The sequence below is a fragment of the Chelonoidis abingdonii genome, chromosome 5 (genome assembly GCF_003597395.2).
Source record: "Chelonoidis abingdonii isolate Lonesome George chromosome 5, CheloAbing_2.0, whole genome shotgun sequence".
In the NCBI taxonomy this organism is placed as follows: domain Eukaryota; kingdom Metazoa; phylum Chordata; order Testudines; family Testudinidae; genus Chelonoidis; species Chelonoidis abingdonii.
In genome coordinates this window covers 130922029-130947745 of record NC_133773.1, presented here as the reverse complement: position 1 = coordinate 130947745, position 25717 = coordinate 130922029, and the positions used below count along the sequence as shown (strand labels likewise).

The 25717-nt window shown below is 39.2% G+C and overlaps 1 protein-coding gene across 12 annotated transcripts in view; it reads right to left on the bottom strand.

Moving 5' to 3' along the window:
• The window catches only part of CTBP1 (C-terminal binding protein 1), an 83354-nt gene that overhangs the window by 53827 nt on the left and 3810 nt on the right, over positions 1-25717 (bottom strand). For 7 of the 12 annotated variants that reach the window (XM_075066648.1, XM_075066643.1, XM_075066646.1 and 4 more), the window contains one exon: positions 510-599. The exons of the other annotated variants lie outside the window; for them this stretch is intronic. Coding sequence is in view for 3 of the 7 variants with exons in the window: in XM_075066643.1 (XP_074922744.1) it covers positions 510-543 (34 nt within the window). In the remaining 4 variants the exon portion in view is untranslated. The remainder of the gene's footprint in view (positions 1-509; positions 600-25717) is intronic. 12 annotated transcript variants of the gene reach the window in all.

Genomic DNA, 25717 nt, shown 5'->3' with positions numbered 1-25717 from the left:
ACGGATAAGCCACCCAAAATTTGTTAAACAAAAATCCCAACACACACACACACACACACACCATCATTCCTGAATGAAGACCTTGTACACCAATTTTCAGCTAGGGTTTTTTCGTGACATAAAATGAAAGGTAGACGTAAATGTTGATGCTAAAATGAAAAATTCTCTGGGTCCTGGACAGACCATCTGTATTTTAGTCACTGATCCTTTATTTTAAGCACTTTCTCCGCAACTTATATATATAAAAAAAACCCTATAAGTGAAGTAGTCAGATTACACAAATAAAGGGAGATGTCTAATCAGGTTATCATTTGCAGCCATTCATTGGCATTTAAAAACAACATAGATAGAAGGAAAAGAAGAAAAACAGCTATTTAGATTAACAATATTATTTTTACATTTGTCTGTCATTGCTTAATGTAACTACAAGAATCATTAATTTTTGTCAAAGCATCGACATTAAAATGAAAGGGACACTGTCAAGTTTGTAGGCCTGAAATTTGACCTACCTTTCATTTTCTTATATCTGTTTGCAAAGTCCATGTAATTCTTTAATGTGTCTTTCTTTTTTCAAAACAAATGCTTCAATTCTCTTTTTTCTGAAAAATATATCAATGCCAAAAGCACAACACTCATGAGTAACCCTATAATAACAAACCAGAATGCAAGTGAAAAGGGGGGTGGGGAGAGCACTGGGAAAGAGAGTTTTCATTCTCAAGCTTCCAGGGGGATATAATGAATAAGTATGTAAAACCATTATTTTATTATGAAAACTCCCTTGACAATATCTTTTTATAAGAACGTTCCCTATTACCCTTGTCTTTTAAAATGTCAAAGTGATTTTAATTTTAAACAATAAAACACAAACTATTGACCTCTCCCTTCCCCACCCCCAATAAATTAATAGTTAAAGAACACTACACTATCACGACATGCTGGGCAGCCAGGTAACTCATGAGCTTGTATCTGTAACCTGTGCACCTAGTTCCCTATTCCCCTTTTTGTTTCATCTCACTTTTTTCCATCTAAAATGTAAATTCTTAAGGGTAAGGAATGTGTCTCTTATTTTTCTGTGAAACATCAAGACGACTTTTTGGCATTATCATAACAAAACCCTTGGTAACTTCCTTCCTTTCCTTAATTAATCTAAAACAAACAAAAACACATTTTGTAATATGACTACAGAGTTGTCATAAATTAGGTTTGCTAATAAGCCATTTGTCTTAAAATTAGTAGAAAAATCCCAAATTTTACAATTCTCATTTGTGGTCTTGCAAGACTAACTTGTAGGAAAATTAGAAATTTTTAAATTTATTTTGAGACCACATCACTATGTGTTTGTAGGACATGCTCTTACATGATCCTGTTGAATTCTGATAAACCAAATTCAGAGAAGAGGTAAACGGCAATGTATCTATAAAATTACATACTGCCTGTAAACTGATCAAAGAACTGGCTGTAAGAGAGAAAAAGGAAAAGCAGACTACAATCCACCATGTTGATATTCAGGGATATGTAAAGTGCATGTAATTTACATACTATGAAATCCTGGCCCAGCTGAAGTTAATGGCAAAACTCTCACTGATTTCAGAGGGGACAGGATTTCACCCTAAGGGGCTAGAACGGAGATTTATCAAGGAACTAGCAAATAGAAATACCTAAGAGGAGGCAGTAGTAGGCCCCACAAGTTTCTACTAGCTGGCAGTTGAACTCTTCATTTCATTTCACTGGAAGTTCAGAGTTGTAACTAGTATATAGGGACATAATGGCCAGATATAAATCTTACTGAAATTGACGGAAATAATTCCATTCACTTCAATGAGCAGCAAAGAGTCCTGTGGCACCTTATAGACTAACAGACGTTTTGGAGCATGAGCTTTCGTGGGTGAATACCCACTTCGTCAGATGCATGTAATGTAGTCTGACGAAGATCGGGTATTCACCCACGAAAGCTCATGCTCCAAAACGTCTGTTAGTCGATAAGGATGCCACAGGAATCTTTGCTGCTTTCTACAGATTCAGACTAACACGGCTACCCCTCTGATAATTCACTTCAATGGGGTTTGGATCCACCCCTAGAAATGCAGATGCAGCAAAGTACTTAAGCACTTGCTTCACTTTTACCATGTGAGTAAGTCCCCCTGAAGTCAATGGTGCTACTCACATGCTTAATGTAAAACCCAAGCTGAAGTGCTTTGATGGAGCAGTGCCTAGGTCAGGAGTAACAGTGATCTATGGGTATGAATGCACTCTGCTTCCTGTTTACCAAATTTGAGTAAAAACCAAGCAATTTTGTAAAAAACATAACAGACCCGAAAGGTGTGGTTTCTGGATCAGTGCTCACCTGATGATGTGCAAAGCAGTCACACATACTTGTCCTACATCCTCTCGTTAATTCTTTTGCCCTATACACACCACATTTCTTCTCATTGGCATGTATGTTACATTCACTTTCCACACCAGTGCAAGTTACGTTACTTTATCACTTACACCCAATATATAGCCAATGCCGCCAAAATGTATATCATTGCAATATTTGGCCCAGTGATTTCCATGGGATTGGGATTCACATACACCACAGCTGGATTTTGCCCTGTGTGAGGAAGTCCCACCAGCACTCAGTCAGGCAGTGTTTATCAGGAAGATGCAAAGGATCTAATGACAGGACACTATATAACTACATGGTACATTTTTCCTGTTGGACAAAGCCAAACAAGACGACTCAGTGGTCCTTATTAAATAGACAATATTTCCACACAGTTACCAGATAACAGTGGCTGTGTCACTATGGACACAAAAACTTCAGACAAACTTGTCACAGGGCATAACAAAAAATTAATTCCCTCAACTGTTCAACATATTTTGCAACCCATAAGCAGAAATAATGCTTATGTAAATAGGAACAAAATAATGGCCTGACAAAACAGGCTATTCATTAAACATTTACTTCAAACGGCCACATGAAATCTGGCTGGCACCACCTTCACATCTGTCACAAAAATCACACACGTTAATGTCTCTGTGCTATGTACGCTATGATGATATGCCCAATGTTAACTAGAGTTTTTCAAAACAAACCTTGAAACAATATGAATCACACCTTTGTAATGTCAAATTAAAGAATGGCAATAACACAATGTGTGACCGTAGAGAATGTTTTAATTGTATATCATGGTGAAATAACCCAACATGCTCAGAAACAATTACATGAAAGAGGCCGTATCAAAAATACTAATAAAAGCACAGTAAATCAGCTAACTGTAGTGTACTCTAAGTGCCAACATTTTGGAGATGCCATTTTGAAATGACAGGAACTTAAAAGCAGGCCTCATATTTCAAGGACAGATCTTTTCACTGACATGCAGGTTTCAATACCAACTAACAGCAAAGACTGTGTTAGGTATTATCATTGACATGAAAAGAAAAGGAGGGAAGAGAAGGACATTAGATATGTTTGACATTTGCAAATATCCAACCTCTCAAAATAACAATGAGGTATTTGCAAGAATAAGGTATTCAATTTGTGAAACTGAAGCTTCCTACATTTGTGGCCACTGTCTCACTAACTACAGATTCGCAGACTGCAAGGCCAGAAGGGACCGTTGTGATCACCTAGTCTGAGCTTCTGCATAACGCAGGCAACGGAACTTCCCCTAGAACTAGCAACCTATCTATTCTACAAGTGGAGCTTTTACTTCCTTAAACCTCCAAAACCTTCCAGTCACCCTGATGGAAAAGCTAGAGGCTTATGAAAGCACTTTCTGTTCCAGAGTCCAAGTAAGTTTCCTATGTACATTACATGGGTCCCACCTTCTTTCTCCCTTCATGCTTTGAATTAATAAACTATTAGGATCTAGAGGAAGATAGAAAAACAAGTTGCCTGTTCATTTTAATAATTATTATTATTTGCTGTTTGTTAATTGCTGAGTGTGCTCAATTCTGCGCAAGTCCCAAATATCAAGACAGAAGAACCTGCCCTGGAGAATTTACAATCCAAAAAGATAGAGGAGCGGACTTCAATGGAGCTATGATAATATAATTTACATCAGCTGAGGATTTGCTACTAACAGGCAAGATGCATTGGAAGGCCCAGAGACAGGGATTGCTTTCCATTATTTAACCTTCCTACATCAGCTTATTTGTCTTTTCATTTTTTAAGATTCTGGGTCTGGTGGAAGAAGTGGGTCTTGGCGGAAGTCAGGTGGTTAAACTAGTTTTACAGACTAGTTGCAAACACTATTCCAAGATGAAGCCAGATTGTTTGCCTCCTTCACGCAGTTTTTAATTTTAGGGCCACACTGGAGCTGGACATGCACTGCTGTATATAGAATGGTAGAGGCAGAAGAATGCCAGGAACTCTTCACTTGCATCTCTACACAGGGGTCATTACAGTGCTTTCCTTAGGCATGGAGAGAACAGTGCAACTACTAGCCATCTCAAAACTTGGATTGCAGCGAGGGCAGGATCATGTGTCTGACTGACCAGAAGAAGCTGGCTGGACACAGGTGGAAGGAGGAAATGCATATTGCTTCCTACCGAAAGGTGGTGGAGCTGGTCCGGCAGAGTATAATCCCAGGGAGTTCTAGGAGGAATTCTGACTAAAGTCTGCCAAATTTCTTACTTACTACATGAGCTGCAGGGTGGCTCTACAACACCCACTCCTGCAAGGGTTGTGGTTTAAGTCACAATCTTGTTTATAACACACAGGAAACAGGGCTGAAACATACACATAGCACTGAAAAAATGAGCAAAGGGCTTTAAATTTGGTCTTTATTTTCTCTGGAGTCATGGTCACTTTCTAATTACTGATGAGTTAAAGTGTCCCAAAATAAAGAATTCAACAAGAACACCATGCCATATACTGCAACATGACCCAGCGATATCTCTGAGAAGCACCAAATGTAAGCATTGTATCCCTTGTATGAAGCTACTGCCACTTTCCTGTAAGATGAATACCTCTGCAGTAGGCTCAGAAATTTTAAAACATAATGTTTCAAAGAGGACCTGTAGGAAGTGCACTTTCAGATGGTGGCACTAAGAGAAGTGGGCATAGCTTTCTTTTTCAAAAGTTAGGCAACTCCTACTGTCATGAACAAGAAAAACAATCTGCTTCAACAATTGTACTAAGAGCAAAATTATTAACTCTCCTAGTCATTCCAACAGCAATCTATATTATGCCAAGATATATCAAGGCACTTTACCAAAGGAGTACTGGATGTATCCTGAGTCTCAGATGCAGAGCTTTTCACCTCTAGGAAAGTGGTTCAAATCTGACCTAGGCTGGAGCAGCATGGCCGAGTTTCTCTATGAAGCAAGAAGAGCTGGTGGTCTCAATCTAGCTCTTAGTGGTAACTGCCCATATCACAAAACAAACAAGCAGCACTGTCCTCTACCACAGTGGTTCTCAACCAGAGGTCCAGGAACCGCGGGGGGCCTGCAAGCAGGCTTCGGGGGGTCCGCCAAGCAGGGCCTGTGTTAGACTCACTTGGGTCTAGGGCAGAAAGCTGAAATCCCACTATATGGGGCTGAAGGCCAGGGCCCTGAGCCCTTCCAGCTGGGACTGACATTGAGGCCTGAGCAACTTGGCTTCCTGGGGGCCCCCTGTGGTATGATGCCACAGGTAATTGCACTGCTTTCTACCCCCTAATGCCAGGCCTGGCTTTTATATGCAGAAAACTAGTTGTTGTGACACAGGTGGGCCTTGGGAGTTTTTTTTAATAGCAGGTGTGGGAGGGGAGGAATTAGAAAAAGGTTGAGAACCCTGCTCTACAGCATCACAATTAGCACCCATTGCTGGCAACTAATGAAGACTGGGTGGTCATGTAAAGTGAATTTAGGATGCAACATATTCAGCGACCTTTGTCTTTTGATTTGTTGGTAAAACACCATATAAACTTGAGCAACTGTGCAAATGAATAGAAAATAATAAACTTTTCCCTCCCTCTAAAGACTATTCCCTCCAGAAAATAAGTAAGGCATATTATGGGGGCAACATAGGGAAGTTTTCATTACCACTGCCTGTGCTGCAGGTATTTTGTGAATAGAAGATGTTAGTTTATAGAGCTGTCAACCCAGCAGCTTTCATGAGAACTAATTACACAATATTTTAAAGGCACCACTGAAGATGCACGACAACGTTTCACAATCCCGTCTGTAATGATGATTATTCTCCTTTGTGCTTCTCTGTGTATATTAGGTACTGGACAGGGATGCTGTATCAGGCAGGGTAATCAAGGTGGGGCCAAACATCAAAGGCTACTCCACCCCTCATCCCAAACACGAAAAGCAATTTCTACAACAGCACACCTGTACTTTGACCTAGTACGTTAAGAGGCACTCCTTGTTTTTCTTATCAAAAATGTTGAGAAAAAACGAATATGGGGCTTTATGAAACCAAAATCAGTTTTACCACGTTGAAGGGTTTTTTAGATTAGCTGAATACACTGAAAAATACTGAACTCTTTTACATTTTGAACACGTAACTCTCATCAATGTCTTTAAAATGCCACTTCTTAAGATTTTGTTTTTAGGAAAGCTTTTGTTGTGATTCATCTCCCCTTCAGCTAAATTCACACAGCTATTTGTGGCAACAATCCTTCCAGTGAAAAAATGACTCTTGTTTGGGGATGCGGGAAGGGAAGAGAAATAAAAATCTCTCCCCAAAAGATTTGCAACTAAAACTTTGAAAAATCCCCAGGCATTTAAAAAGATCACTGTCATTAGAAACCTCCACTCAATACAGTAAATGAGGACAATAAACTCTCTCAAATTACACTGCATTATGCTCTTCTGCATGCCAAAGCAACTGATCCAGTACAAGGGACTCTAATCTTTAAAGCTCCTTTAATTCCTCCCCCCCCCCCCCCAAGACAATGACCTCTTTGCTCTTCTCTGTTAATATTAGGAAAATAGTTGATGATGATTACAAGCAGAAGATAAAAAAAATCTAAGAATCTGAAGGATAAAGGAATCAAAGACATCTTCCATCCAATATATTCCGTAGGTTGATTCATGCTAGCTGAGCCAAATCTTCAGTACACAGAATTTTTTAGATGATGTTCATTCTGAAGGTAAGCAAACAGGATGTATAAAAATGACTAGTTCACTGAGACTGGGCCAGCAACAACAGTGCAACAGCCAAATAAAACAGGCTGTTTACGGCAACAGCTTGGTTCAGATTTCCAAGTTACATTTAATCACAATATAATAAATCCTACCATGATGTGAGATAAATGTTCTAGTGAGTTCTTCTTCACATGCAGTTTAGAGTTTCAGTTATGAAGGGGCTGGTCCCAGCACCACAGTTAAAGTTGTGTTGGAAAGTACAATTAAAGTGGGGACTTATTCCCATGATTTGATGAAAGAAGCCAAATATTTCCTTCTCACACAATACCACTTTCTAAAGGGTTCTAGATGTGATTTGTGTGAATGTTTTAAGTGTTTCCACTGAATTGGTTAAAAGTTGGAAGTATTCAAAAATTACCTATTTTTGGAATTTGTTCCACTAGCTTTTTGATGTTTCTTGTAGTTCTCGATGTTCTCATGGGGTTAAAAATGGTTAAAACTTAGAAACTTCCCTAATGGCACTAGTCATATGTAAAATTACTCTGTCTGCAGGATAGGGGCCTTGTAGTGTAAGCTTTTTAGGCCACAGATCATGTATTTAGTTATTTCTGTGAAGTGCGAAGGACATTTCTCGGTGTTTAAAAACCCAACAGTTGAGGAAAATCATATAAAATGTATTATCGAGGGCTTGTCTACACAGTAGGATAATGCGCTCTACTGGGGTGTGATTTCTAAAAACGATCAGCATGTTGTACATCCCTTGGTCTGTGCAGAACCTGCAGGTGCGCGCTAAAAATTCCCTAGTGTGCTTTAACATAGCACTATTTCACACAGCATTACATTCAAGTGCACCTGCAGGGTTTACATAGACCAATTAATCCGCATTACCCCACCAGGTAGACAAGTCCTGATTCTACTCAAATCAATTACAACAAAAGATCCATATCTGGACAGAGTGAACAATAAGCCTTTTCTCTTTCATATCCTGAATTGCTTGATAAATTAAAATTACAGCTATAATATTGTGTATTCTTGTTTTTGAGCCAGAAATTGGTTGTATTTTAACCCCGCTGGAACACGAAAACTATCTAATTTAATTCCGAAACCATTTTAAAAAACAAATCCAAGATTATAATCCCTAACAAATGGAAGCTAAACTGTCAGTCATCAGTATCATTCTGACATCTTCCAGTCATTTATCTTAAAAAATAAACTTATTATAGCCTCTCTGTCTACCAATCTGCAGACAAACACTTAGGAAATCTGCCCACAGCACACATGTGCGTCATAAATGTCATCTCCCCCTCTCTGATTGAAACTTCTTCCTTCTCAGTGACAGCATAAAACTTCTGCAGAATTAGAAAGGTTATGAAAAACAGACTACAAACAAAAATTGACCTTAATAACCTCCCCTCGAAATAAAGAATAGATTGCGTAGTAACTAGGTAGGATGCTAGATTGATGTTACTCATTTCTTCCCAGTAGTTGCCAAAAAAAAAAAAAAAAAGCATTTTCCAAAGTAAGAAATTGTAATTTCTCTTCTGTTGTATGCCTACATGACATGCTTCTCTGAAGCCAAGAACAAAATGTGGGTAGCAGGAAAAAAAACAATTAAGTACATACAAAAAAAAAAATTGGCTAGTGCATTTCCAAAAACCAAACTGCTAAAGCACGTACTCAAAAAAGTTTGGAATCTTTTGGTTATCTTCCAAAGGTGACCAAAACCCCACCAATTTAATGAAAATAAAATCAAATCAGACTATTTGATACATTTTTTTTAATATTCTAAAGAGCCCCAGCATCAAGGAAGATTTTGGACAGCAAATGTAGCAGCTTCCCTCCCCTTGAAATTTCAAGAGAAAGGGAAGAGAGGAAAAAAAAGGCCGCTTGGTTGGCCAATACAAGTGAATAAGTATCAGAAAATTCCCCCAAATCAGAAAGTATTACCACCATCTTCCAAAACAAACAAGATGGTGAGGATAACCCTGCTGGTGAGGTCCAGGAGGAAGAGCGGCAGATCTTGATCACTAATTTAATTTTCCATATTACTTTGTAACTTCAGCCTATGATTAACTCTGAGAGAACAACTGAAAAGTAACTGAATCAGCTCAGGTGTTTTCATGGTGGCATTTTACCAAGAGAGAAGGGAAAAAAGCTCTAAAGCAAGTTAACACGGTAGCTTTCTAGCATTAGCTGCATCTAATGGTTTTACACTTCCTATTAGGTACTTACCTTTCATTTGAGACAACAAATATCCCCCCTCACCCCAGAGTAAACTCTGAGCCAGTTTTGGCTCCTGTAGTGTTTTCCCCATGGACTTTGACCAGACAGATTAACCTTTAAACTCTTTAATGTCCCAAACAACTTAGATACGGGTGAAGAGCTATTACCCATCGTTTAACCTGTAGGGTGAAAACTAAAGAATCTTGAAAATACCTATGGAACACCCTTCTCGGAGAAATTTTTACATCTGTGGAGTAACTCAGGGGAGAAGATGCTCATTTAACAAGGATTGTAGTAAAGGAACTGAGATGGAACACACAGAATTTACAGTGAAAAATCTTGATAATGTGGTAGTATTATCCAGTTGCTAAATATTTCTGGAAGCATATTTCACTTCACTCTTCTTACATCTTTGAAGCACCAATTAATCTTACCTAGGATTAGCATTTCTGGTTGTGATAACAGATATAATGTATTGTGAATACTGATCCTTTTTGGCCTCTCTCCACTGAGCTATTTCTCATTGCTAGAGTAGCAATCACTTTGGACTGGAAGACTTCCACTAATATTCCATTCACTAAATGCACTTTCAAGTCCTGGGAGCTTATTATAGTAAAAAATGATATCTTTTATGCAAATTATAACAGGGGAACTCCTCGTTAAACGTATGCAGCACTTATGCCTCCAGGCCAACCAGGACAGGGCCCCATTCTGCTAGGTACTTTACAAACTGACAAAATTACAGTCCTGGCCCTAATACAATCTAAAATATATGAAATATCCAAAACCTGCAGAAACCAGTAGACTTCACAAATCTCCCCCCTTAATAGCATAATTTCTCTTTTGATAAATATAAAAAGCAATATTAAAGTTATGTTTTTACACATCTGTTCTCCAGGTAGCCTCCAGAGTTCTGTTATAAGCAATGCTATATAATGTCCATCTTTTATCACATGCCTATATTTAACTTACTTAAATTAAAAAAGATTAAAAATGAAACTAAAAAATAAAAAGAGCAACTTTTGTGTCAAGAGTTACCCGGAGAACAAGGTGGTTGGTGGCTTAGTATGATCAGTCTCGATCCTGTAGTCACTGAGTGCATGGGAGCGTTCTTATGGATATCAATGAATCCAGAATCAGACCCGGTCTTTCAGATCTAGGTACTTCGGTTCAAGTAAGTAACATGTAATATTATTTTGGTGATTTTATCCTAATCTTTGGTAGGCATCTGCATCATAAAAGTACAATAGACTTGACATGACTGGCAGCTGCAGCTCAAAAGAAGTCCATAAATATGAAGCCTATTTCTCATCAGACTTGAAGTGCATTGGGAGAATTTTGTGGGTAAAACTTGTACAGATCTTGTTTGAACTATGTATAGATAGTGTATCATTCCCTCCCTTTCACAAGTATTAAATCAACTGGAATATATTTAAATACTTATTTTTAAATAAATATAACATACAGCACAGAATACTGGATTTAGAATTTGATGACACATTCCTGGAATCTACTTTTGTAAATGTGTGTCTAAAGCCATGCAGAATACAGTGACATCCATGCAAGAGGTACACTACGCAACGATGACGTCAAGATTCCTACAGCACTTCAGATTCGCTCCTTCATATTTTACCCCCAAAGTGGAAGCTTCGCCACTACAGCAAACTTAAATATAAAGGAAGCCCTAGAAAACATATTGTATTATTTGGTGAGTACTGACTCTATATGTTGTTCTAGAAAGAATATAAAGAAAGACATAGCTCCTACCTCAGGGAGTTTACAATCCTGCACTAAGATAGGAAGAAATCAGACAAATGTGATAGAGCTTCTCCATCTCTAAATTTCTAAGAGTTAGAGCTAAACAGAGGTTCAGGCCCAGTGCCATCCATGCGGGAACATCAGCAAGATACTTCCGGGGTGGAGGAAGAGAAGTAATTTACAGCAACCAAGGAAGGGTGCATCTTATCTGCCCCCATCTCCAGTTAGCTCTACTGGCCAATGCATTTTGAGGGGAAGGGTGGCGCCTGTCTCACTGCTTCTCACTCTCTTCTGTCTGCCCACATGAGACTTGATCACAGGGAGGAAAGGGGAGAAGGAAGGAAATGGGAGCAGTGGGATGCAGTCAGTCGCACAGGAAGTTGCAAGACCTAACTTCTTTTCATAGTCCCATTAGCGCTAGTGAAAAATCTAGTTTGTAAAATGCCGTGAGCAAGAAAAAAAGGGGCGGGGGGAGGTTCTTCCAAGTTTCTTCTGTGACCTCTATCTTTTAGCTCTAGCAAAGCCAATTTCAAAGATAAGGGAAGGCTCAGAAAGGTCTCAGAAGAAAGATCTAGTATGAAACAAACTAGTATTTTTATTTGGATGCTACAGGATCCTAAATAGGCCATATTCATTTCAAGTTATTTAAATAGAACATTTAAACATGTAAATTGGGGATTTTTTCCCCTATTGTTTTTCTGCACCTTGATGAGTATAATGATATGAGGGGAGGGGGATATAGCTAGGCAGAAATGAACCCCATGGTTGTAGTGTAATACCACGGAACTAGTAAAAAAAATGGATATACATAAAGAGTAATCATCATACACAGTGCAAACTTACAGTACTTTTATTGCAATCTGCCAAAATTTTAGACAGACATATGTGTTAACTAACTGGGCTGAATAGCATGAAATTCAGTTTCTACTAATCAGCAAAAGGGGAGAAGAGAATGAAATAAGTGGGACGTGCATTTTATCTTACAGTACAATAATGCTCCTAAATCAGACCACCTGATTGGTTATTACGTGTGTAAATCTGAGTGGAATATCTATATTATACGTCAAATGAATTCATTTTCTGATCATTCAATGAGTGACCTTTATGAACCGGTTACTCAAACAATTCACTTGAAAGTTGAAATGGAGTGGGCCAGTGTGAATTCTTATTCCAAGAAGCTTATGCAGTTCTTCAGCCAGTGTCTGTTACTCTCTCATATATTAGAATGAGGCAAAATTTCACCATATGGTAAGTAAGCTTAACTCCACTACAGGCAACAGAGTTGCACCAGGCTGAATTTGTACCTAGAAGTTTATACGACCTACCTCTAAAACAATGCCAATTCAAACAAAATTAATGAATGGCTTTTTGTCCAGCTTAATCTTAATCTATAGATATGAACAAACAAATACCACTGGTGTCTGCAGAAAGTGACACAAGTGACATCAAAAATGCCATTCCGGACAACTTAAAGTTAAGCAGCAGGAAGTAAACTGGTACCACCCACTGTGGGAGGTAATGTAAATAGTCTGACTTATTTTGGGAAATGGCGATCATCATTACATCTGCAAAAGGAATGAACTATTCCCTATTTTCTCCAGTACCCTGATTGTCTGATAGTGAAATCTATTTGTTTTTCCTGAGAAGCAGTGGCTGAAGTGTTCCACAGTCAAGACAGAAAAGACATTACTGCAGTAATCATCACAAAAAGGCTGTAACACAAGTTCGCTAATGGCCATAAATAAGCTATTTTTGGGAACAGCCTTTGATTTTGCCAAGAATCTAGAAGCCTATTTGGTACAAACAATCAATAATGATCATGGTAAAATACTACAGCCTCAATGAAGTGTCTCTGCGCAGGAACCAGTAAGTCTTTGCTAGAGAAGAAAATGTAGCCTCAAAGTTCTTTTCTTAAACCAAATAAGTAGGGATGGTTAACTTCAGTAAATATACTATACTAATTTTCAGTGCAGTATCTCTGCATAACTAGGAAGCTCCATGTGCTTTCTGGGTTTAAACTAAAGGGAAAAAAACTACCCACACATCCTTCCAGTTAGTTATTCATATTAACTGTTTTATACTATACACTAATTAATACAGTAACAACACTCTAAAGAGTATTAACCTCTACTATTTTAGTCTTTTAAAACAAATATGATAATTTTCAAGGACAGAGGGAAAGGTAATTTTATATAGCCCTGGAGAGCGTGCATACATTAACAATGGAGAAATGAAGAATACAAAGGGCTTCCATTTTCACATTTAAAAAAAACAAACAAACAAGTAACTACATAGACAGTAAAAGGAAAACACCTATAAAACAAGACCACAACATTTTCCATGCCAATGGAGCACAGAAATGTATAGAAGTCAACAAAAAGTAACTTACTTTTTATTATAATTATATATATATATTATATAAATAAAACAAAAACAACACACTACCAATCAAAATGCTCATGATTCATAACTATTTTACAACAACAACAACAACAGAAGAGGACTTGACTGCAATGCAATTTAAGGCATGTGTAGTATATGACTAATGGCACTTTGCCACTAAAGTACTGTTAAAAGTTTCCTTTGTACTAGAAAATGGCAAATATTATATTGAACAGCTAAACTAAAAAAGCACTGAAGATTAACATTGACTGGACTAATTTTTACTGAGAGTTTTTACTTGCTAGACATGTAAGAATAAAATTGCTATTCAGTGCTCACAAAAATACCACACCCTGCATGTGTTATTCATTGAGGTTTTATTTTTCTACCTCACATACGTCCTCACTTTTCCCCATTATTCATGTTGAGAAGTACCTTACTCTGCAATTAGTCAATAGGGTATAACTCACAGAGTAAGTTGGTACTCTACTGAGCAAAAGTAGGCCAGCTGTGAGTTGTCTAAAAATTATTAGATGACAAAACTGTAGCATTTAAAAGCTACAGCTTTTCTTTGTTACCCAAGGTAAGGAAGAGAGAACGTCCAAAAATTATAATTAAGATGTGGAATTAAAAAATTATTTTATGTAGATGGATTAATAGGTTCTTAGTTTGCATGTTGGTGAAAAAGCACCACCACTTGGAGTGTTACAAGGAAAAAATTATAATTTAAAAGTTCACTCATAATTTAGAAGCACCGTACAGTGTATATAAAATAACTTTAGTTATTTTAAACAATGTTAAATGGAAATGGATGCCAAAGATCTAAGAGAAGTAAATTTCATGGTAACATTGACATTTATAAGCAATACAGCTAGATGATTCAAAATGTTTGGTCTTTACAGCCCAGAGAAATAAATAAATAAAAACCACCAAGTAAAAGAGTCATAAAACTTGCATTATAAATGAACACAAAGTAAAGACAGAATATTAAATTTGTCTTATTGCCCTCTTAATTTCTTTTATCAGCCAAACAGCATAATAACTCTCCCCCTCCCCTTTCTATTTAGGTCCTGAGAACATATTAAAAGATATTACATCGAAAACTGGAGGAAAATTACAGTCTTAGAAGTGGCAGCTGGGATTTCCTGACATTCACCACTAAGGCATTTTGCATGTATTTGTATTTCATTTTTATGTCTGCATTTTGCATGAATATTATGTGTCAAAAAATTCCAAATGCCGGCACTAATTCAAAGCAAGTTACTATAAACACACTCAAAGATAGTTTGTGTGTGTGTGTGCGCACGCGCGCATACATATTAAAATGTACACACACTCCTATTACAGATGAGAATTCAAAGTTTATATTAAATGTATTCTTAGATCCATTGACTACTTTCATCCCTGCACAATCAATGGATAGAAGGCACTAATTAAAAGTCCTACCCCAAAATGCGTACTTAATGAAAGATCTGGGGGGAGGGGGGAGATTACAAATGACTTTTTGCCCATGGTAATTTAGAATGTTGTAGACTTGTGTTAGCCAATGATATTTCCTTGCTTTCCCCTTATCAGCAACGGCTCTAACAATATTTTCATGGAAAGAGTTAGACTTTTTGGCATACATGGACAATGTGTCAAAGACCTGATCCCAAGATGACTGAAGTCATTATGGAGTCTTTCTATTAACCTCAGTGGGCTTTGGATCAGGCCCCAGATGACTGATGCATACTGTAGGTTCACAACTTCATGTGTTTGAAATTCACTGTAAGACATTTTCTTTTCAATCTTCGACTGTAAGGGCAGTCCATAACCAACTAATCAAACTTCTCTGAGAGGCTGGAGACACCTGAAAAATGACACTTTAATTTGGGAGGTGGCATCACCCCTACAGCCTGACCCTTTCATTATGAAAACTAATCATGTGAGGTGGTACACTGCACTCCCTATAAAATCAGCAATTTTCTATCTAGGGCCCTGATTTTGCAAAGACCTCCACACATACTCAATTGTATACATTCTGAGCAGTGCTACTGAAGTGAATGGTACTACTCACATGGCTAAAGTTAAGCATGAGCGTAAGTCTTTGCAGAATCAGGGCCTAAAATTGTATCCATTTGTGCAGTACTATTCCAAGAGTTCAATGTGAAATGGAAAACAACTTTGTTTCTGATTTCCTATTAAACATATTGTCAAGTATCAGAGGGGTAGCCGTGTTAGTCTGGATCTGTAAAAGCAGCAAAGAATCCGGTGGCACCTTATAGACTAACAGACATTTTGGAGCATGAGCTTTTGTGGGTGAATACCCACTTCGTCAGATGCATCCGACAAAGTGGGTACTCACCCACGAAAGCTCATGCTCCAAAACATCTGTTAGTCTATAAGGTGCCACAGGATTCTTTGCTGCTATTAAACATATTACCATTTTAAAGCAAATCTACTACTTGAGATAGTGCTGGAAAAAATCAGGTCTATTATTTAGTACAGAACAGGGACAGCACAGGCAGCAATTAAATACCGGATAAGCCTCTACACGCTTCTTTCCCAATATGTCTCCACAGTGTCCTGAAATGACCACTTGTGCCAGGGGAATGAGGTGTAAAGGCAGTTCAGCTTTTCAGCAATCTCCTTCCCGAGACTGAATCTGCTGTCATAAAGACACCTATCCACTTGGCTTCTGACTGACAGCACTAACCGACTCATATCACATTGTACTTCAAACAATCAGCAGACTATATTGTTTTTTCACTCGGTATCACTTTGGGCAGGGTGTGAACCACTGACAGATATAAAAAGTTCCATAATATTTACAGATAAATACCACATAATAAAGAAATAAGGAACATCAACTGTGCAGTAATTGGGAAGACAAACAGCACAATTATACGTTCAGCAATAATTCTCAAAGAGCCTTTGATAGAAGAATCTATTTGTATAACTGAAAGAAAGAATGCTGGCCAGCATACGGATGATATCACATAGAAAAGGTATTGTGGAAGCTCTCACTTTCTACTGGCCAACCTCCAGATGAAGACATAAAGAACCTCAGGTGCAATATTTTAGCCAAATGACAAATCATCTGAGTTTCTGGTATTCTCCAATTATTTGCACTACAATTTCAGCATTAGGTATATACTGGAGATTTTATTTGGGACTTGAACCATTTGTTTATGGCACAGAGGTAACCGGATGACCAAGTGTGCTGTATTAAAATAAATTAAATGGTCTCAAGCTATTACCGAAAAGACTTTATTCTACTTCACAAAACCATTATAGCCTATGAAAAAAACAGTACTGGTTTAGTAGTGATGCTTCTGCCATTGATAGCAGCATGTACTGGACAATCTGAGTAGTAAACAACATTCAAAAAAAAAGAGAGGTTTCAGAGTAGCAGCTGTGTTAGTCTGTATCCGCAAAAGCTCATGCTGAAATAAATGTGTTAGTTTCTAAGGTGCCACAAGTACTCTTGTTCTTTTTTTTAAAAAAAAGAGTCTTTTCTTGATTTCAGCAACCAGATACTGTGCCATGACACAGATCTGATAAAGGGTGTGACAAAAAAGCTCCCGTTGGAAGCCTGAAGTTTTTCTCTGTGTTCTGTCATGCGATCAATGAGAGCGAATTGTGTCCTGTTACAGATCCGATTCCTAAATTGGCCTTCATGTGCCCCTCTGCAAAAAGTAAAGCATAGGAGGAAGCCAGATGCAGGAGCTGTGTGGAATGGAGAAAATCCTAAAATTACATTCCCCTCCCCTTTTTAGACAGAAGCTATTTCTCTGGCCATTTTCCATCTGGTACTGATACAGTAGCTCTCTTTACTTAACAGTCATCTCAAAGTCTTGAATGCTCATACAATGTGCGCGCACACACTACGAGAAATTATGTTCCCTCCTTCCGCTCCAGAGTTCAACTGTTAAGTAAAAATAGCATGTCTCCTGTTCAAATTTTTGCATCTCAGCAGGCTTAAGAGTACTCAGAACCAGCAAAACAGGGCTGTATTGCAGTCTGGTAACTTTACCATTCACTTGTTGGTTTCCTTGCATATTTGTCTTGGCACCTTAACTGATGAGGTTCTACTTCCTGGTTTGAACATAAAGATCTTACCACCAAAATTTAAAGAGATGGCACTATAATGGTAGAGAGCATGTTTTCAGTTTGCCTTGTGTGTGTATATGTTGTTTAGAACAGAATGCGCCATCCACACTAGAGCATAACTATTACGTCAGACCACAGCCTCACTTTTTGCGAACCGTATTTATTTTATATTAATTTAGATTTAAAAAAAAAAAAAAAAAGAGGGGTAGCCGTGTTAGTCTGGATCTCTAAAAGCAGCAAGGAGTCCTGTGGCATCTTATAAACTAACAGACGTATTAAGAGTATGAGCTTTCGTGGGTGAATACCCACTTCATCGGATGCATCCGACAAAGTGGGTATTCACCCACGAAAGCTCATGCTCCAATACGTCTGTTAGTCTACAAGGTGACACAGGACTCCTTGCTGCTTTAAAAAAAAACAAACAAACCACACACACAGTCATACGCAGGCTCTGAGTACAAAAATCAGATACAAATTTCAATTAGTTCACCCCCTCTACTAAGCAGCAGTTCTAAATACAATCATCTGCAATTTGTTTGCCAACACTACCTTCCCACTCCCCCCTCCACATCTCTCATCAATGGCAGGCCAAAAGAAAGAGCCATGAAGCACTCCACCTCATTATCCACCTTCAAATCCCTCCTCAAAACTCTCTTTGGCCATGATACCTACAAAAAACTTTACACCAGCAGCCTAACTGTTGTCCTGTCACCAATATTGTCTCAATTTTCCTTGTACTCCTCCATCTGCCTGTATTTATCTGCTGTCTTTTGGCTCATCATAGATTGTAAGCTCATTTGGGCAGGGACTGTCTTTTTGTTCAGTGTTTGTACAGCTCCTAGCATAATGCTACCTGGTCCATGACTAGGGCTCCTAGGTGATATGGTAACACACAAAAATAAATAAATTCCCAGAAAGTCAGCAAATGTGGCTATTTCAGACCGTGCTCAAGAGATATCCCAGAACCCCAGAGTTCACACAGAGAACACCTTGCCAGCTTTGTACTGTATCTAGGGGAATCTAGCAACACCACCACTGATATCAATTGTGGCAGTATATCACAGCACATTTCACAGGGATTGAAGCTATGCTCATGTTTCACAGTTAGACTGGGTTGGTCACGTGTTGAGAGTGGATGACACCATGCCAAAGCAGTTGCTGTACGGCAAACTGAAAGTGAGCAACCATATCTGAGGCAGCCAAAAGAAGTGCTTCAGGGCAACACTGAAGCACAACTTGAAGCATGCAACATTGATGACGACAACTGGAAGTCATCAGGAACAGACAGATCACGCTGGTGAGAAACAATCAATGGGGTTACAGTAACTCCCTACTTAACGTCCTCTTGCTTAACATTGTTTTGATCTAACGCCCCTGCTCAATTACAGAACATGTTCCATTTAAAGTTGTGCAATGCTTTGCGATAATGTTGTTTGGCTGCCTGCTTTGTCCACAGCTGGAAGCCCCCTATCAGCTCCCCTACATCCCCCCTGAAAGCACCTCCCGCCCGTCAGCAGACCCCACGGATCAGTGCCTCCCTCTCGTCCCCACCCGCGGCATTCAGGAGGGAGGAGCAAGGACTCGGCACGTAGGCTGCCCCTTCCTCTTGAATGCCGCAAACCAGCTGATTGCCCTGGGCAGGAGACAGGGGAGGGAGGGGGAGCCTGCATGCATGTGTCCTCACTCCTCCCCCCTGAATGCCACAAGCCAGCTGATTGCCGCGGGCAGGAGTAAGGTGGTTGGGGGGAGAATAGGCAGGTTAATGGTGGGGGCTTGAGGGAAGGGGTGGGCTGAGCATTGAGCCCCCCGCCCCTGGTGCTTGCAGATTTTGGGAAGCTGCTGCTACGCAACGTGCTTCTCCTAGCCTACAGCACCTTCAGCCTCCTTGCCTGCCTAATTGTCTCCAGTGCCAGTGGGCTGTACCTATGTGGGGTAAGGTGGGGGCACCTCCCAACTATAGTACAGTCCTGTGCGGCAAAAACCTAACGCCGCCCCCCCCCCCTTCCATTTACAGTCATTCTTATGGGGAAATTGGATTCACTTCACATCATTTCACTTAAAGTAGCATTTTTCAGGAACACAACTACAACGTTAAGTGAGGAGTTACTGTACTCAGCTCGAGATTAATCACCATATGGATCTTGAGGCACAGAGGCCGAGTTGTAAACATGGGGACATCCAGTGGGCACAGGCTGTAATCCCTTCCTCGAAATCAAGCTACACATGTGCTCAATGCAGAAAGGACTGTCACTCATGCCTCAGCCTACTTAGACACAATTGTGTTCACAAGACATAATGCCGTCGTCATTTTTATCTTCAGTCACGAAGGACAACAACAACAACAAAATCACAAGGAGGAAGTCTCAGGTAGCCCGACCGCAAGAAACTGAAGGCCTGATTTTGGCTGAGCGGAGAGAGGGGCGCATAAGTTAGTCAATAAAAAGAAGTAATCACCTTAGGTCTTGTCTACACAAGAAAGATGCACCAGTTAAACATTAAATATGTTAAACTTGTTTTACTTAAGTTGGTGCCACCGCCTGTGTGGGTATACTTACTTTGGTTTCAAGAGTGGTTGATTTTGGTTTAGCTTAGACAGATTCGAATCAATTTAAGGTGAACTGATTTAAGTCTGGTTTAAACAGAAATAAAAGTCAAGACAGGCGTTCACACTAGATTAACTACAACAGTTTGAAATCATCCCTTAAGTTAAATAAGTGCAGCCTTTTCATGCACACAAGGCCTCAGCCCCGGGCTGAGACTGTCACAACACCTGAATAGAGCTACTCATTTACTGATCACAGAAAAAAAATAATCAGGACTTAATATTGCATTTGAAATATTTTCAAATGTACATTTGAGAGGAAACCAATTATGCTAACTTAAAACCCTATTTCTGGATAAAAAATTCATCCCAAAAGAACCACAGTATATTTAAGAAATACTAGCATAGGTAGTGGTACAGATTTAATTAATACTGTACATATTTTACATTGCCCACAAAAAATCTTTTACCTGTATTATGTGCTTCTTTCTTCCTTCTTTCCATTTAGTGAAAACAAAAGAATACTGTCCCCCTTTCAACAAGCAAAACACCACTTCTCCTAATAGAGCCATCCAGCTCAGTGTGTTCAGAAACAGAGAGATTAAGAGGCTTACAGCAGGCCAAGAGAGATGACACTCACAACGTTATTAAACCAAAAGTGAAGCTGTATGATGTTCACAGTATTTTAGGCACTAATCCTTTCCAGCTGTCCATTTACAATGCACTGTAATGTTTATATTATTTATTTGTGTATATAAGAAACCCAGACCAGTGGTTTAGGGTCTCTATATGATCCCAAATTCTGTACCTAAATGAGAGACCAGTTCTTCAGTCCACAGGTAGTGAGCCAAATTCATAATCAATGGAGTTACACCTGGGATAACTTAGCACCTCTGTTCTTGAGTGGTGCTGAGTGCCCTCAATTCTCAGTGACATCACTGGGAGTGGAAGGCACTCAGCAACTCACAGGATCAGGCTTAAAGTCTGCTAGGAAAGGTGAAGATGTGACTGCTCTTCACCATCTCACCAAGGCCAATACCCAGGCTTGTCAAGCAGCTCTGCCAACTGCATGGACAGAGCAAGCAGCTAGGGTTTACATCTTGGATGGGTGCAAGATGATCACGTGATGGAGTGGGTTAAAAATGGTGTGTGTGTGGCTGGTGTAAAAGAAAAGATAATATTTAGCACTAAAAGGAACTCCATCTGGATATAAGGGGCTCATACATGCACCCCTTGAACAAAGAGACGGTGAGAGAGTCTGGTCAGAGGACTAACAAGGATAAACATGCACTACCAACAGCGAACAGCAACCTATTATGAAAAAGTTTCAAAAAAAATTTAATACTGTGGGAAACTAAAACTCCCCTGCAGTACCTTCGTCATAGTTAATTTGTGATTTCCTGTACTCACAGTACTAACAGCACAATAGAGCCTCTATTGTGAGTCTCCTCCCGCAAGCATTCAAAAAAAAGCAACACATTCTTTTCATCTAGACAGTGGGGTCTCATATACATTCTGCTCTGCCCAGCTAAAAGGTTATTTTCGTAGATGTTGCTTTTGCACATAATAAAATTTGCTATCTAGTTGCATCATGTTCAAAGACAGCACAGGACAAGCAACAATGGTGTTTTAGGAGCCAAACTACTGACTACGAAGCTCAGCAAGGGGAGGCTTAAGAAGCTACATAAGTATTAGGGGAAGAACAGGAGAGGATTCTAAATGGAAAACTGTCCCAAAATTTAACACTCAGATGAACTTCAAAACAGCAAAGCTGCTGAGGGGGGTGGAGAATCACTGAGAATCCCCTCATGGAGCCAATGAACAAAAGTTACAGTAATATTAATTATGCATGAGCACAGAGGAGAGAATATGCCCTTTAGCATACAAGCTTCCGAAAATATTAGGATCCTAGGCTTTGGGCCACCAGTTTTTGTAAAAACATTTTGAAAACACATAAAATATTTTTAAAGACACTAGATTACAGAATAATACTTGATGTTTCTGAAGAATTCCAGAGCACATTAGAAACAAAAACACAAAATTGTTTCAAACATCAGTAAAACATAGCTATAGGAGTGAAACAGAGTTCACTATAAAACAGTTTAGGACAGACAGTGAAGACTACCTTAAGGGGTAATTTTAGACTGGCAGAATATAATAATTGCCAGAGTTAGAATTTAGCCAAGGCTAACATGCCAAACAAAATATGCCATGGGAACTTTGGCCAAGATCTTAATTTTATGTCTCATCCAGAAAGCATTTTGGTAAGAGGGAGAATGATGCAGCTAGCATATTCCAACCAGCACAGGAATGCACACATGCAACACCAAACTGTTGTCAACCAGTGAAATAATTTCTTTCAATCCTGCTCATTTTAAGAACAGGAAAAATCGACATGAGAAAAACCGTGATACACGTTAATGCTATTGAGCAAAGAACAAGAAGCACATTAAGATGCTCTGTTAATCTATAAGGTGCCACAGGACTGTCGCTTTTTACAGATTAAGATGTTCAGTAGACCACAAATGTGAAAATGCTCATTATCTGGGTGAAAATGAACAGTTTAATATATCTGGTACAATACATTAAAGAGAGAGAAAAAAAAAAACATTTAAAGATCAGTTTAAGAGTTTGGTGACTGGCTTGTAGTTATCTCTACTAAACACTTTTGTCCTGCATGACTCTGCAAAGATTAACGCTACATACCGAACAAGGCCACACATTTAATGAAACATGACTCATCTGGTAAGTCTGATGAAGTGCTATACACTACAGTTACAGGTGGGAAACATTTTCTTTTTTCATTTTGAGGTTGTTGCCCTGTGAACGTGTAAAAACACAAAGGTACTTTTGTACCACTCATATTACAAATATCGGGCCAATTCTAAAACTTCATATTCAGGCAAAACTCCCATGGAAGCCAACAGGAAATTTGCCTGGGAACAGTGTGATTTCAAACTAAGTAAGGACATTTGGATTTGGACCAACAGCAATGCTGCCACTGGCTGCCGCCTCTAGCTGCACCCTGTGACTCTAACAGGAGTCACAGAAAGTGCAGTGCGAGGAAATGCTGCCTCAGGCAGCGTTCACTTTCGGCAAATTCTCCCGTAGATCAGCCATAATCTGGCTGGAGAATATCCTTTTTAGTGTAGCTCCCCCCTGGTTCATTTGTTCACACTCTGGCTCACTCATAGGCCACAGGGACATTTTGCAGAGTGTGGAAAAGTGGCTACATATAGTAGGGGATGGAAACTTCCTGCACAGCTGCTTCTCTCCTGGCCCTGGCCCCACCTGGCTGCTTATTTCCCCTGCACACTAGACAGTGTGTGCAGTGGTTACCAGATAGGCCACTGCTTGTTTGCTGTATTTTCCCCTCCAATTATAGGGCAAGATTATGCACAGCCTCTCTGCACATGTGCCACGTGGGGAAGAGATTGCAAGCACCCTTGCTTCTTTGTGCCTGCTTCATATGGCTAGGCAGATTAGTGCTTACATTTAGGGCGCCCATGCAGCCTTAACATAACCGTTGACACTATCCTCTTCTAAAGGGGGAGCCATGCCTGAGCTGGCCTAATGCAGAGCATAATGGAAGGTGCACCTCCCTTTCAGAACAGTGATCCTGCTCACGTGGCAGAGTTTTAAATTAGGCACAATGCCTCCACGAGCTCCTTCCAGAGTGCTGTACAATCATGCATCACCACACAACAGGGCCACGTACAAATGTTACTGTTTGCCCAGAATCTTTAAATAACTACTGGGGCTCTTTAGGAAGCCTGTTCCTGTACAGCCCACAACAACAAAAACTGTACTGGGAACAGGAACTGCAAATCCTGACTCAGAAAAGCAAGGAATTTTGTGCATCATATTTTCACATCAGAACCCACACATAAAAGACATGAACAAATACTAATAAGCGACTAGTCTCAGAATGAATTCTGTGAGAGGCGCAGAGTCAGAAAGCATGAACAACCTTCATTCCACACTTAGGTAACTTTGCCAGGGGGGAATATAACAAGTTGAAAGTGATTTGGGTACTGACAAGGGACACTCATTGACCTGTGCATATAGCTATTTTAAAAGAATACAACCCATTCCATAAAATACCTAAAATCAAATACAATTATAGAACCACACGACTTGACTTAACTTTAAACTCTAAAAAAAACAACCCCCACATCCCATGTATTACAGAAGTTAAAGCTTTCTTTGAAAAAAAATCGAGTTTAAAACCATTGTAAATGTCAGTGCTCTCAGTCAATGTTAATCTCATTCTTTTACCAAAAACATTTAGACTAAATACTGAATATTTAATTTGTTTTCTTTAGCTTCCCCCTATGTCTCATAGTCCTGGCAATCTTGCTTTTTACAAACTTCTGATCTTCACGCCTCACATCATAGTCACCATCTTCCTAGCTAAGGATGACTGGATTTAAGACTCCAAAGTCTAGGAGGAGAGAGGTCACAAGGGAACAAAGTAAATATTTCCTTCTCCTCCTGAAGAGGTCTAATTGGGTACCTTGTATTTTATGCTAGTGCTTGCTCAAGGCATTAAAAATTTTCCTTAAGTATCAGAAATGTGCATCAAAATATGGGAAGTGTTGAATACAAAATTAGAAAACCCAATTATATCTATTAGATGCTAACTGTATAATTGCCAATTGGAATTATATAGGAAACATGATCGTTTCAGGTAAGATACTAAAAATCTTGAAGGGAGACAAATGAGTTTTCCTCAAAGTATTGCTCTATTTTAGCAAACAAATTTATGTTTCACACATTAAAAATAGTTAAATTTTTTATTTTATACATACATTCTTGGGAAAATGTAGTAGGTTTCTTATTATAAAAAGGGATTTATATAGATTTTCATTTCTTTACCTTACTAGTTATCGTATTTCTTTACGAGAACAGTCACCTTTTTCGTAGATGCTGGTTATTGTAGCAAAAACTTCATTACACCTAGGGAAAGGTCTTGATTCAGACCCCTTCTTGGTCCAGTAGCACAAAGAGGGCTTAATCTGTCCCTCCAGAATACTCCATTTGTAGAGGCTAATTTAACATCTCTATGTAAATTCTCACCTGGACCAGGATGTATAGGGTAGGCTCGGGCAGGAGGAGTATGGCCAAAGCACAGATAACTCCAGCTATTCTCTGACAGAGTCATAGCTCATAGAGGGAAGTCAGAAGACAGTGCAAATTAGAGGAGCCCTGGGGCTGTTTTAAACTGTGCTGGGGATTGGGCAGGCCCCTGGCCAGGACCAGAATTAGGGAGGCTCAAAAGTAGTTTAACCAAATTAAAGTGCAGTAAAGCAGTACCAAAGATTGTGGCCTCCAATCTTTACAAACCCCTAAGCAAAGTGTTAAATCTAGGGGCTCAGAACAAGCTCTAGCCTCCAATCTGCTCACAGTTAGAGATTTCCTTAGTTTTGCTACCATCGGATGCTGCCATCACAATGTTGTACATCACTTTAAGTCAGGAGAAACTCAGATGGTAATGGACTCCTAATCCACTCCCTGTACATTAGTCACTCAAGGGGGTGGAAGGAGACTATTTTGGAATGAAAAAAATTTAGTTGAACATATTACTTCTAGAACTTAAAAAAAAAACAAAAAAAAAACCCCACAACTCAATCTCTAGTGTCCTAATGTTACTTT